This window comes from Gopherus flavomarginatus, chromosome 21, assembly GCF_025201925.1.
Source record: "Gopherus flavomarginatus isolate rGopFla2 chromosome 21, rGopFla2.mat.asm, whole genome shotgun sequence".
Taxonomy (NCBI): domain Eukaryota; kingdom Metazoa; phylum Chordata; order Testudines; family Testudinidae; genus Gopherus; species Gopherus flavomarginatus.
This window is the reverse complement of record NC_066637.1, coordinates 6,954,445-6,969,606: the sequence shown is the minus strand read 5'-3', so window position 1 is coordinate 6,969,606 and position 15,162 is coordinate 6,954,445. Positions and strand designations below refer to the sequence as shown.

The 15,162-nt window shown below is 48.0% G+C and overlaps 1 protein-coding gene across 1 annotated transcript in view; it reads right to left on the bottom strand.

Annotated features, from left to right (window-relative positions):
* The window catches only part of LOC127038869 (Golgi integral membrane protein 4-like), a 69,822-nt gene that overhangs the window by 50,748 nt on the left and 3,912 nt on the right, over window positions 1–15,162 (bottom strand). The window contains exon 2 of the mRNA XM_050931942.1: window positions 1,531–1,605. Within this exon, the coding sequence (XP_050787899.1) occupies window positions 1,531–1,605 (75 nt within the window). The remainder of the gene's footprint in view (window positions 1–1,530; window positions 1,606–15,162) is intronic.

The window sequence follows — 15,162 nt, the reverse complement described above, 5'->3', positions numbered from 1 at the left end:
CCAAATGCTGAGCAAACTCTAGCCCAATATTTCACAGACTTGCCACCCTTTACTTTAAGGGCACAGCAGCACATCAGCTCAGTGCATGAGCTCTCTGGGGCAGGGACCATCTGTTGGATCTATGTCTGAACAGCGCCTGGCACAAGGGGGGCCTGGTGCAAGAAAAGGACTCCCTCGTGCTACCACAACACAATGAATGGTAATCAAACCCCCCTGGGAAGGGATGGGTACAGGGAGTTAACGCATTGGCTTTGCAGATCCTCATGGAGTAACTGTGCCAACTTCCTTGTGCCCCAGTCACAAAACCACTACATGGCTCGCTATAGATGGCTTCCCAAGAGGAGGCTACCCGAGTAATTGTCGCACGTACAGCAGGTCAGGACAATGGGGAGTGCGTGGTGAAGGCTAACTAAAGACAGCGCTCCTTGTCCTTCACTTCACGAGCAATGCGAGGTTTGCTTGAAATAAATGACCTACGGGACCCAGTCATGGGGAAAAAGCTCCTCAGCTTTCTCAGAGCCAAGATGCACGTAGCCCTGAGCCATTCAGAGTCCATGCATGCTCTGCAGCGATCCATTTGGCAGGCGCCTCATTTCCTAGAGCAACGCTGACAAACTATGAAAGAAATCTAAATATTAGAAGACAGACATTCAACATTTGAGTCAACTATTTATCCACAGACTCATGACAAATTCGGCTGATACATGTCAGTGTTTCCAGAAATGCAGGGAGCTTAGGAATGAGGCCAAAAGGGATAGACGTATTTCTCCACAGATGATACAAACCAAGCTGCTAAATTGCCAGCAACATTCAGGGCTAAAGTGATCTGCCATCCAGCATTCAGTGTTACTATGAGAGACAGCCTCTAGCCCCTGTGCTGCTTATTCCCTATTCAATTTCATGGTCTTAAAAATAGACATGTTCATCTCTGCATTTCAAGCTAATGGGAGGTTTTACAATTTGCAGCCGATGTCAATAACGAAGAGCTTGCAATAATGTTATTATTATTAAGAAGCACTTCTGCAGCTGCACATCTTCAGAGCACCTTGCAAACACTGAACCTGTAATAGCTGTATTGATTTTTGTGAAACTGAACAAGCTATTTCACCTTGCCATAAAGTTTACCTATTTAGAAAGAGGAGGCATGGTCCAGTGCTGGGTTTAGTTAATGGGTTTGAAGAACCCAGATATTACGTCACAGGTGTCAATGCAAAAGCCTAGACAGATGGGTTGATTAGACAGGGACTAAATACAGGAGTAGGAGCCATTAACTCCAGAGATCCAATCCCTGATCGCACACCACCTCCTCCCTCTGTGGCCTCGGGTGAGGCACGAACCTTTCTGTCTCAGTTTCCCCACGTGTCAAGCAGGGATAATTCCCACCTACCGCCTCATGAGGACACTGGGAGGATTCATTAACCTTTGAACAGTGCTGTGAAGGTGGAAATCACTCTAGGTGCAGTGTGTTATTCCCTGGCGAGACTATCCGAGTTGCTGCCAGCCTCTGCTATGCCTGAGCAAGAGACTCACCTTCTTTAGTCTTCTTGTGCTCCCCTCGCTCCTTCTGCAGGGATCGTTCGAGCCGTGATCTGTGCTCGTACACAACTAGGGATGCAAAGAGAAAGGAAAAGCATGACATAAACCAGCCAAACAATTATGCATTCCCCTGCATTTGCTCCCCACAGCCACAGAGTACAAGTGTGTGCAGGGGACACATCCTCGGCTTCCCCTGAAGCGGGACAGAGAATCATGCAGTGGGGGAAGCCCCAGACCCCGCTCCCCAGCGGGAGCTCGCGGGCCAGTTTAAAATGGCTTGCAGCCTGCAGTTTACCCACCCCTGGGCTACTGGCAAGGCAACGCTTTGCCCTTCTCAAAGCTCTTCTCCTACAGCATGGGTAGGCAACCTGTGGCACAGGTGCCGAAGGCAGCACGCCAGCTGATTTTCAGTGGCACTCACACTGCCCAGGTCCTGGCCACCGGTCCGGGGGGCTCTGCATTTTAAATTTAATTTTAAATGAAGCTTTCTAAACATTTTTAAAACCTTATTTACTTTACATACAACAAATAGTTTAGTTATATAATATGGAGTTATAGAAAGAGACCTTCTAAAAACATTAAAACGTTATTACTGGCACGTGAAACTTTAAATTAGAGTGAATAAATGAAGATTCGGCACACCACTTCTGAAAGGCTGCCGACCCCTGCCCTACAGGCTGAGAGCACCCTGCCGCCCCTGCAGCTGATCCCGCACTGCTGCTCCTTTGCTGCAAGGAGAAACGGCTCTCGCACTGGGGAGGCCGGAGTGGAACAAATCCACTGCTACTTTGAGAACCACACCTAGATTCTGAGGAGCCAAATTCCTAGCCAGCAGAGATCAATGTTGCTCCATTGAAGTCAACAGAGCTACACCGATTTACGCCAGCTGAGGATGTGTCCCTGGGGTGGGGGGAGGAGGGAAATCAAGCTGGTGTGGCTTTGATTCAAATGCACCAGAAACACCGTTATATACTCGCTGTTTCTCACCCCTTCCAGTGACAAGAATCAGGAGTCTCTGGGCTTGTCTACATCAGAAAGTTGCAGCGCTGGTGAGGGAGTTACAGCGCTGCAACTTAGGAGGTGTACACATCTGCAGGGCACCACCAGCGCTGCAACTCCCTGTTTGCAGCGCTGGCCGTACTCCCGTTTTGTCTCGGGTGTAGAGGATCCAGCGCTGGTGATCCAGCGCTGGTAATCAAGTATAGTCACTTACCAGCGCTTTTCTTGACCTCCGTGGAATAAGCAGGTATCCCAGCATACCTGAGGAAGCCTCGGTAATCAAGCTGGTCTCCTTCCCCGGCTTGCTGTCGCGTTCCCCGAAACCCCAAGCAAGCAGGTCTCCGTCCCTGCGGTTTTGCAGGGTGGTTCCGGAACGCGAGAGCAAACCAGGGAAGGAGACCAGCTTCGCCGCGGTTTGCTCTCGCGTTCCGCGAACCACCCTGCAAACCGCAGGGAAGGAGACCTGCTTGCTCGGCGGTTCCGGGAACGCGAGAGCAAAACCGGGGAAGGAGACCAGCTTCGCCGCGGTTTGCTCTCGCGTTCCCCGAGCAAGCAGGTCTCCTTCCCTGCGGTTTGCACGGTGGTTCGCGGAACGCGAGAGCAAACCGCGGCGAAGCTGGTCTCCTTCCCCGCTTTGCTCTCAGCGTTCCCCGAACCGCCGAGCAAGCAGGTCTCCGTCCCTGCGGTTTGCAGGGTGGTTCGCGGAACGCGAGAGCAAACCGCGGCGAAGCTGGTCTCCTTTCCCGGTTTGCTCTCGCGTTCCCCGAACCCGAGCAAGCAGGTCTCCTCCCTGCGGTTTGCAGGGGGGTTCGGGGAACGCGAGAGCAAACCGCGGCGAAGCTGGTCTCCTTTCCCGGTTGCTCTCGCGTTCCCCGAAACCCCTTGAAGCCGCCCAACAGCGCTGCAGTGTGGCCCATCTAACACCACTTGCAGCGCTGGTTGCTGTAAGTGTGGCCACTCTGCAGCGCTGGCCCTATACAGCTGTACTAATACAGCTGTAACAACCAGCGCTGCAAAATTTTAGATGTAGACATGGCCTCTCTCTAATGCTGAGAAGCTAACAGCAGCTTTTTATTGGGTTTAAAAAGGGATTCCTTATCCTTTAAAGCAGGATTATATTTAAAGGAGCTATACAATCCTTCTATACCTCTGATGGGACCCATAACAAAGTCCCACTTTGTAGTAAGTTACCAAGGCTGCTCTTCAGTTCACAGAATGCTCCAGTTCACATCTTACACACACACACACACACACACACACACCCTTCTGCCCCCGTCAGCCTGAACCATCCCAAGGAGCTTTTCAAGCTGGATAGTGATCATGTCAGCCAGCATTGAAACGCAGCCAGCTCTTCAGCAAACCCTCCCCAGACGCATCCAGCGTGGCAACCCAACTGACTTCAAGTGAACAATGTGTGTGTCAAGCATGGTTAGGGTCAGAAAAAGGGACTATACAAAGTAATAGCATTCGCTGATTTGATTTACTCAAGTCAATTTCATTCACTCACTGCTACTTCAAACCAATTTCAGTTGCTCTTCTGAAAGTGTTAAAAGGAAGAAGTAAGGAGGACACAACAGCCCCAGTTAGGACACAGTGGTACTATTCCCAGCACTGTCTGAGGCCAAGCCAGTCTCTTAAACTAACTCTGCCTCGTTTTGCGCATCCGTAAAGCACATCCCTGCCTCACAGACTCAGTGTCTGCAGAAGCCCTGACTGTCTCATTATACCTTGCTGATGTGTGCAGACACATTTACAGGGTCTCTTGTTCAGCTGCTAAGAGGCAAACATGGTGGGCGAATTTCAACATACCAGATAACAAGCACAAGGGTGCCTTGTCACAACATGGAGGACCCATTCTCCCACAGTTCACTACTTCACTGGTGCAACCCATCCTCACTAAGATCTGGATCTAAGACACTTTAGATACAACAGCAGCAGATTTGGGTGGCGCATGTCTATATTTTAAATCCACACAGAATCCAAGAGTTGTTCTTAGTGCTAGAGATACTTTGGGTCAGACAGCACTGTCTATGTATTTGAGGAAGAAAGAAATTTAAAAAACCAGAAAGTGATTTTTAAAAGGAGGTTCCACTAATCACCAGCTGCACGTGAGCCCAGGGCTCACCACTGGGCTGACACATGCAGTTACCTGAGAAGCTCAACTGTATTTCTCGGCAAGAAACTTCCAGCAAAAAACAACAAGGCTGCTGTTTAATCCCACACCCTGTATCGCTGAATGGGAAGGGACCACAGTCCAGTCCCTTGTTGACCAGCCCACAAGAGGATATAAAAAGTGATGGAACTTTTAAAAAACCACCACAGCTTGACAGGTTCTTTTAAACTGCTCCAGTCTTAGGAATAAACATCCCCTGAACTTGGGCTCTGTTCCAACATGTTGTGCTGGCTCCAAGACCCAGCCATTCCTAGCTGCTCCACCCTAACCTAGCAACTTGAATTGTCTTTATCTTCCAAGAGCTTGCAGGTTGTGTGCGCAAGATAAAGGGACATCTGCCTTACCCACTTGCCTGAGGCCATTAACTTTTTTTATTTTTATTTTTTAAAAGACCAGTGAGCAAAATATCCAGTAGGTTTTTGCACTTAGGCTAGTGAACTTTCCCTGGCAGTCTTACCAGATGATCAGGCTGTAGTAAGATAAGGCCCTGAAACAAACCCTTATCAGTGGCCTGGTATGAGGCCTAAGGTCTGAACTAAAGTAGTGATCAATACTTTGCTAACATAAAGCAGAGTTAAGCTGTGAGCCAGAGGCAGGCCCTGCTCACAGAAGCTGGCAAGGAAAGGGCTGATGCTGCATAAAGAGACACACCTAAAAGATACTGGACACCAGATATCAGAACATTTGCATACTTGTACACTCCACACAGATAACAAGGAACAGGCTGACCCATCCTAAAGACGAGGCAAAAGGGTAATATAATGGATGGAGTTGTTTTGTTTGAACCAACATGTACAAGGATTACACATGTGGTTGCTTTTAGAGCATGAGAGTTAAAAGCCAGAAGTATCAGAGGGGTAACCGTGTTAGTCTGGATCTGTAAAAGCAGCAAAGGATCCTGTGGCACCTTATAGACTAACAGACGTTTTGGAGCATGAGCTTTCGTGGGTGAACACATGCATCTGATGAAGTGGGTATTCACTCACGAAAGCTCATGCTCCAAAACGTCTGTTAGTCTATAAGGTGCCACAGGATTCTTTGCTGCTTTTACAAAAGCCAGAAGGGATGACTTGATCATCTAGTCTGACCTCCTGTATGACACAGACCACCCCCCAGCACCCACAAACCAAGCCCAACAACCAGAATTGAAACGAAGCGTTTCAGGAGACTCAACTACTGTGTGCCACATGCAGAGAACAGATTTACGACCGATAACTCAGATTCATAGGTGCATCAATGCCAACGCCAGAAGGGACCATTGTCATTACCTAGTCCAGTCTCGGATACAACATCGGCCAGAGAACTTCCCAAAGTAATTCCTAGAGCACAGCTTCCAGGAGAACACCCAATCAATGAGGAGGAGTTGCTAAGGGGAGGGGAGGGAATTGTTTGTTTCTGTCATTTTCACTTTAAAAGGGCCCTATCCTGCAAAACTCCCGCAAGAGTCCCATTCTCCTGAATAAAACTTAGAGGAGCAGGTCCTAAACACAGAAATTAGACTCTATGAAGATGCTGCAGGTTATCCATAGAGAGTCATGTAATTCCGCCATTAGTGAAAGAGCTAAACAATCTCCTTCCCGCCAATAAATTGGCCATAGGGGTCTCTACTATGATTCCTCATAGAATATAGCTCTGAAGACATAACTGGACAGGATTTCAACAGAAGAATCCGTTCCTCAAAGGGAGTGAAGGTCTCACTTCAAAGCAGGTGAAGCAAAGAGGTTGAATTAACATGCAGAGTATTTAAAAAACAATAGTGAGTGCAGATCTATTGGCGCTCACTAGCTCCATTTATCCTGAATCCCACAGGTGCCTTCCCCAAAAGGAAAAGCAGTGGGATAAGAAGAGAGCATCAAATCAACATTGCAAGGGCCTTTTGGTTGAAGAGCTGGCTCAAAAGCCGAAAGGGAGGCTTTGTAATACGGACATGAAATCCCATCTAGCGGGTTTTGCAAGTGTTCTAGGGTCCTTCAAACAGGTGTTTGGAGACCCCAAATGTTCATAAACAAAAACCAATGACTGCAGTTGTGTCTGTGATGAGTGGGCAAATGGTTTCTATTTCTGTCCATCCTCATCTCCATCCTATTCTCTCCCCATCATGGAAAGAAACATGGGACTAGATGACTCACTAGTGGGACAGAGCCCTCCCCTTCCTCTCCCCCAAGTCACAGCATCCAATCTGGGCGAGTAGTGATCAAATTAAAGAGAGCAGGTTTTGTGCACAAATAGCCTGGAGTTGCCAGTTCTGGATGGGGTCAGCCACTTGTTATATCCTGGGGTGAACGCTAAGGAAGCTTGTTAATGTACAGTCACTCTGTACAGCTGGGCTGAGGTAACGTGCCAAGGGGCTACAAGATTTCTTTGTAAAATGATGGTAGAAAAGGGAGCTGGATGAGACTCAGGAGCAGGAGCAGCCCAGCTGAGATGCAGAAAGAATCAGTCGGCTCCCTCCCACTGCCACTCACCCCTCAAAACCCCAGGAAATGGGCAGCACAGCACCCAGTAGCTTGTGACCATTCAAGCCCAAGCCATGGTTCCTCAAAGGAAAAGCAGCCCAAAACAGACAGTGGCAGTTGCAGGATTCAGGTGGCCCAAGTCATCAGCTTAACCTAGTAAAAGAGACTTTGATCTCTACCAGCGTTTAGCTGGAAAGAGTTTCAGCTCCTAAGAGCACCTGTCTAGTGAGTGATTTCACACCCGCAACAAAGTCTTTAAAGGATCTGTCGATCCCACCCACCGTATATCAATGAATAAGATCAAAGGCGCCTGACAATTACATTTGATGGGACATTGAATGACAGGGTGAGAAACCAAAAGAGCAGCCTTAAAACCATCAAGAATGGACTCCGTTAGCAATAACGGCAGGTTCATAACAGCGAAGGCAAATTCTAGGTGGGCTTTTCAGAAGCCCTCAGCACCGGCCCAGTTCTGCTCCCGCTGGAGTTAATGGGAGTTTTGCAAAGTTAGGCCAATGCTGAACATTTCTGAGAATCCTCGAAGAATGGCCAAGGGAGAGAGACTGGAGGGGAATCAAGGGTGTGACAGTAGACCCACGGCCAGAGACATGCTCAGAACTAGAGCTAGTCGGAATAGTATGGCCAAAACTTTCTTTCGACAGAAAAGGCTGTTTTCACCACAGTCTGCTCTAAACCATTTTAAAAAGTGTAGATTTTGACAAAAATTCCTGCGGGGGGAAACAATACTCCTAGAAAGGAAGGTAGAGCATGATGAAAGACAGCGAGAGAGCCATGCAAGTGTGTCCAGAGCCAGAAGGAACAGGGTGGAGGGAGAAGCATTTCCTGTCCAGAAGCAAGTCATGCTTCTTAGTCAATCTACTATGGGACCACTGTATCCCAAGTGGGATTGCTCTAAAATGAGCCTCAGGAGTGCTGACTTGAGTCTTCATTGCACAAGCTTCCATTAACCTACAGCTGCTCCAATCCTCTGTCCCCTCCCACTGAAGAAGACCTGTTATTTCAGGCCGCACCATCGGAGCTTTGGGCACAACCAGGGAAACCAAATTTATTTGAACTTTCGGCCCAAGATAGGATTTGAACTGAAGATTCCAGTGGAAACAAGCCAGCGCACAGACACCACATTTGATTGGATGCCCAGGGCTTACTTCAGGGCTAGGAGAATTTGCAATCCTACCAGATCTCTCATGCTAAGCAAGGCCAGGCCGGGCTAATAATTGGATTGGGAGGACGCTAAGAAAATCCTGGGCGCAGCACAAAGTGGGTGTCAGTGAATTGGTAGGACAAACCCTGCGTGAGCACCAAACCAGCATGGCGTTGGGGGAGCACTGCGCTACTGGAGGTAGAATGTTCCAACTATGTGTGATCAGTAAAGACTTTTCACAAGAGGTGAGGGTTAGTTTCTGCGGTTTGAGTGATTCCAATTTGACTTTCTACCTTAAAATCAGCCACTCACTGTACTTTCCATTGAGACTATTCCCAACAGATCATGCAGCTACTGCATTCAACAGCATAGGCGGCTGCATTTAAGTGGCAGGTGAAAGATTCCTAGATGCTTATTTCTACAGAGACCCCAACTTGTAAAATGCTTTGGAGCATTCAAGGTGCAACGAGTTGCTATGTATGCACAATAAGCAAATCACGGTTGCATTAAAAGTGCCCAGAGGCTGGATACAAACTAGTTCTCTCTCCAGGTCCGGATACCTTGCCCTGTGCAGTAGCAACAGCAAACAAGCTGCTTGGGCTGGAGGTTTGCAAAGGGGATGCTCCTCTATCACAACGGTGGCCTGCTTTGGTGCCTCAGCTAGGAAGCCTGGGAGTTTGTTTTCCTTTGGCCAGCCAAATCACATGCTTCTTCTCTGTCGCAAGTCTGAAACAGCTCCAGGCCGAGTCCACGGCAAGACTCAAGCTGCCCAGTGCCTCCAGGTCAGCTGCTCTGTGTCAGCAGCACGCAGGAGACAGCCAGACAAATGCTTCCTGCCACCCACCCATTCCCCGACTCATTAATTGGTCCTAAAGCAGACACAAGCCATTCAGGATAAATGGGCCAGCCAGCTTGCTCTCCCATTACATGCACAAAAGAATATCTATGCTGTGCACAGGGTAACCCGGAGAGAAAGCGACGGATTGTTTTGTGTATCAGCCACATGACAGATAAAGCGCCAAAGAAACCTCCTGATGGATGATGATTTTAATCTAGTTTGAAATCTGAAAGCTACCCAAGAGCTCTTCCTGGTTCGCTAATACCCCCTGCTTCCAGAAAGGAGACGTGGCCAGGCTGGGGCATGGTGCTGGGCTGTGATTGGGTGGAAGAGGGGATAAAACAGCTGCTTCCAAAGAAAATCCTTTCACAGCTGGGCCCTTTTGCGCGCGCACACACACTGCACGGGCCACAGCCAAAATCCCCAGATGTCTATAATCAATCTTGAAAGGCTGTCACATCATCTGCTTGATCACACAGCAGTGGGCAAAAACAATTACTGTCCCCCCGCCTCCTCCAAAAGCCTCCCATACACACAGCATGCTTGGTGCCAGGATCCCATGGATGCAGGACACGTGGCAGCAGGGACTCAGAATCAAAGGAAATGCTAGGAATGCTTGGACTGTGTCTAAAATATTATTGTTCAGCCACCTACCTGCGCTAAGCTTCAAACTAGGGTTACGTACATGTCTGTGTATGTTATTTTATACACCCACAGGGGAGTGTACACACACACACACACACCCCTCTACTATATAGATATGAGCTTAACCTACAACTCCGAAGTCCAGACCTCAAGACTGGAAGCCTCCCTAAAAGACATGCTCTAGCACAACCAGGAGTTAGAGGCTTGATGCAGAAATCACTGAGTGAAATTCGCTGATCTTTATTAGACCAGACGTTCACGTGGTCCCTTCTGTTAACCTGGCTCTTTTGCAGCACCTCCAACATAATGCATAAAGCCTCACAACACGCTCAAGTCTCAGTTCTGGCTATACTACTGCAACTGGGCCTCCATAATCCCATACCGTAGACGCTTCCTGTAGTGACAGAAGGAGTTTTTCTATCCATGTAGGTCCATCTATCCTCCTCTCCAAAAGGCAGCAGCTAAGTCTGCAGAAAAATCCCTCCATCCCCAAATCTACACGGGGGGGGGGGGGGGGGCGCATTAGGTCAACCTAACTACTGTGCTCAGGGCGCAAAATTTTTTGTGGCTCTGAGCAACATAGCTGTTGAGTTTTCAGTGTAGACCAAGCTACGTCTTTTTTTTTTCCAACTGGGGAAAGTGAGGCACGGAGCAGGGACATGACCTGCCAAAGATCATACAGTGAGTCCGTGACAAAGTCCAGTCTAGAACCCAGATCTCCTGATGCCCAGGCATGCATTTTAACCACTGGCCCTCACCTCCTCTCTAGCTAAGCCAACAGAGCCAAGTGCAGCTTGTGTTAAAAACAATTACCAGTTTCCCTGCTTCAAACATCTACTGAGCCCTGAGCCAACCGGAGGGCAGGTCCCATGGAGAGCAGAAAATGGAGTGAGAGAGCACAGCCCCCAGAATCACTGGGCAAGCACAGCCAACGGAGCGAAGGGGACCCCTCCAGCAGCAGCCCTGCCAGGCTGCTTCTCTCATGCTTTGCAATTCTGCAACACATCATCTTCAGATCCCACGAGTGCTTTGTGAAGGCAGGCGAGTATCATAAGAACAGCCATGCTGGGTCAGAGCAAGGTCCATCTAGCCCAGTGTCCTGTCTTCCCACAGTGGCCAGAGGCAGATGCTTCAAAGGAAATGAACAGAAAAGGGCAATTAAGTGATCCATCGCCTGTCAGCCACTCCCAGCTTCTGACAGTCAGAAGCTTAGGGACACCCAGAGCATAGGGTTGCATCCCTGACCATCTTGGCTAATAGCCATTGATGGACCTACCCTCCATGAACTTCTCTCAAGCTCTTTTGAACACAGTTATACTTTTGGCCTTCACAACATCCCCTGGCAACAAACTCTGATCATCAAGGTCCCAGGAGTGAAGCCCAACGAGATAATGGGGCTGGTCCCGTGTCAGGCAGACAGAACAGTAAGAAGCACCCTCCTCCCCGCCCCATTCAATTCAACACCACAAAAATCTTGCAGTAAATTGGAGCCGGCCTAACTCTGCCAGCAAGGTTTTGTCTGCTAACGTGGCCGAGTGAAGCATGAAAGAGGGGGACAAGGGAGACAGCCCAGCAGCGACAGAGCAAACGGACAGTCGGTTACTACTCACATCATAAAGAAGTCGTTTGATCGGTGCGTAAGATGCTGGGTGAGGGCTCAGACCTGGGTTCCGGTCCTCGCTCTGCCACAGGCTCCCTGTTTGACCTTGGCCACATCACTTAGTCTCTCTGTGCCTCAATTCCTCTGCTATATAATAGGGATAACTCTCTCTTTGGCCATCTGGTCTATTTAGACTGTAAGCTCTTCAAGGCAGGGACTGTCTCTTATTCTGTGCCCAGCACAATAAGGACCTGGTCTTGGTTGGTGCTTCTAGACTCCACTAAAGATAAAGGCATTGTCCATTCTGCCAGGACACTGTCAGGTCAATTGTGGCTTAGACACTAAGCCAACCCTGAGAACAAGGGAAATGCTTGGCTCTTTTTTAAATCATTCCCCTGCAGGTTTTACATCCCATGAACTAGGCTTCCAAGGGAGGCTGAGGAATCTGTGTCACTGGAGATTTTTCAGAATAGATTGGACAAACCTGTTAGGGATGGTCCAGGTTTATTTGGTCCTGCTTCAGTGCAGGGGAGCTAGAGTTGATGATTTCTCAAGGTCCCTTCCTGCCTGACATTTCCATGATTCTTTATCTGGTGGGTTTTTTGTTTTTTTAAAGTCTCAGCTCCTGGAGTCAGATGATTAGGTGAGAATCTCAGCTCCTTTTAAAAGTTTCTAGCTTTCATGGTTACAGGGAAAAGCTTGAAAGCATGACCTGAGTGCAACCTCAAGGATCAGAAACCCAAACAGTGTAAAACTTGTCATGTTTTTCAAGTCAATCCTGTGATTTTGGGGGCCCGCCTCATAAAGTTTGAACACTTGGGACTGTCAGTACTGGGATCAGGAAGAGTTAAAGTTCACTGTCACAGCCGCTTGATTGTCAGTTTGGTTCCTGAAAAACTGTACATTTGAAGGCGAAGGGGGAGAAGAGTGACCCTTTCAGTTTTCAACGGGCTCTTCGTAACTCAGGCCAGGAACTGCTATTTAGCTTTCCACCCGGAGGACCTGAAATCATCCTTTGAAACAGGCCCCCCTCTGTTGGAGTGGCTCAGCCAGCCGAAACACGGGCACAGCACTCACAAGTCTTCAATGACAACTATATTTTTAGAAGCACTTATCCAGCCATTTGCTCAGCGAGAAGTCACCCGGGGGGGCTGCTCAGCGAGAGGTCACCCTGCCCTGCTCGTTCCAAGCCCAGGTCAACACACAGATCCACATGAAGGAGCCTCAGTCAATGATACTCAGTCATGTGAAGAAGGTCAGCCACCTTCCAGAGGCCCTCTCTGCACTGGCCTTCTTTGCGAGTTTCTCACTTGCCACAAGGAACTCCCAGTCTAAGTCAAACCGGGACGCGGCCAGGGATGGTAACAACTCTTTGGTGGGGTGGGAGATTGGACGTGGTGTTCCAGCAGGAAGAAGGTGTGGCTGCTTTGGCTAGCAACAAAGTCACTTGGAAGATGGCAAGCGATGGTTTTAGGATCCCTTTGATTCACAATTTCACACTGAAGTTCATTACATTTGCTTGAGCAGCAAAGAGGAACTGTCCCCTCTGGGTACAGTATTTTGCATGAGGGTATTATAGCGAGTGGCGCTAGTTTCCAAGAACACGGAGAGTTTCAAGACATAATCAACAGATCATCAAGATGCATTGACCTGAGAGGTCTATTCAACATAGTCAGTACAAACCCCTGCCACATGGGCTTGTTTAACCCCAGAAAAACAGAAGCCTGACATATATTCATTTAATCTTTGGGGATTTAGCAATTTGAGTTTTATGTAGATGTCCAAAACCAGGAATTTTCAAGGCGCTCTCTTTGTATAATCATGTATATTATAGACACTGCTCACGACAGTAGTATACATCATAGAATATCAGGGCTGGAAGGGACCTCAGGAGATCATCTAGTCCAACCCCCTGCTCAAAGCAGGACTAATCTCCAGACAGATTTTTGCACCATATACCTCAATGGCCCCCCTCAAGGACTGAACTCACAACCCTGGGTTTAGCAGACATAATGAGTAATCATTCACAATGATCCCTAATGTGCTATAACATACTACTCTTTCAAACAGCACTACAGTAAAGCACACTAGAGTACCTCTAGTGCACACCAGCAGGGTTGACATGGCTCAATTAGTGCACATGTTCATGTGCTTTAAAAATCACACCCCCAGAGAACATATTACTGCTCCATGCAGACAAGCCCTTAGATACAAGTAACTATTTCTGGTGTTTATTGGATAAACACTTTTTTTTTTAATTATATTACATATATCTCAAGAGTGTTTATCGGTGTTTAATTGGTTAAAACCTAAAAATCAGATGCCCTCTTTATATGTCACTTCAAAACCACCTTCTAACAGTGGGAACAGCTGCCAAGCCAAGCCCAGACAAGTGCAAAGGCCCCCAACTCTGATTAAACAGCATGGTGCTGTTAGGAACTACAGCAGAACCAAGTGCATGGTGCACCACGCATGGGAAGTTTCATGTCAGAAGAGTCACTTGCATGTATTCTGCGACACACAAGTGTTCACTCAGCCACGTCCTTCGTGCAACACAGTAGCACCTCATACCTTATGGGGCTGTCAGAGCAGACCTATCTCCATGATGCAAATGGGGAAACTGAGGCATGGAGCAGCTATATGTAGTGACAAATTTGAACCAAAACCCAGATCCAAAAACCCTAATCTACACTTCACAAATTAGGGCCATCTCTAGGTAATGACATGCTGCAGATCACACAGGAACACCGTGGCACAGCCCAACACAAACCTCATATCTCCTGACTCTCAGGGCCAGTTACTTTAAAACGTAGCTAAGCCTTCCTTGCAGCCAATGAGAAGGATCAAACATTGCCTTCCAGAGCACCTTTCACGCAAAGCCATCAGATCCTTGTAAGCAGGGCTTAAGCTTTGCGCAAACTGGGAAGGAAATCCTGTAGAGAAGGATCACTTCACCCATTTCCAAGGTGGAATACAGCAGCTGTTTAACAGAGCAGAGTAGTTTTACATAGCAGCCTAGGGCAGGAAGTGAAGAACTCTGTAACCAGTTGAAATTACAGCAAGGGATTTAAGGAGGTCGGAGTGTAATTAACAGAGCTGGAGTTTAGCCAGAATTCCAGGGCTAAAGCAATGTCACATGCTGCCAAGCCAACTAAAACGTAAAGCGCTGAACTTCTGAAAAGAATGGACTTGATTTTCCTAATCATTTCCTGCCATTACACACATTCCCCTGAGCTGGAGGATTTGCTTAGAAATACTAACATATGTGAGCTGTGTAGATGGGGCCAGATCTGAGCTCCCGTGACACCTTACTGACTCTGCTGTTAATCTTTGTGTATCTTTTCCTATGACAAGTTGTTTCATGTCCTCAGCTACCTGGTGACACAAATCGTTTTATCCTTAATAAAAATCTACAGTTTCGGACTTCAAATGTTATGGGATGACCTGGTTAAGGTTATAGCTTACTGACCTCTACTGGAAGGAATCAGGAATTGAGCTGTGTGTCCTATGCCCTACAGCATGAACAGCTAAGGAGATTCTGTGTTCAAGTTTGGGGTAAGAAGCCAGTGGCTTTGGAGCAGAAGGGCCAGGGCTCTATCACAGCTCTGGCAGAGAAGTTCCACGGTAGCCCTGGATTTGTTATAATAATCAGCCATGGCTCGTGATTTGCTAGGATGAGTGAGTTTGCAGCGATTGTGACTACAGGATACCAAACATCTCTCTCAGAACTGCAAACCTCAGGCAGTTTCACAG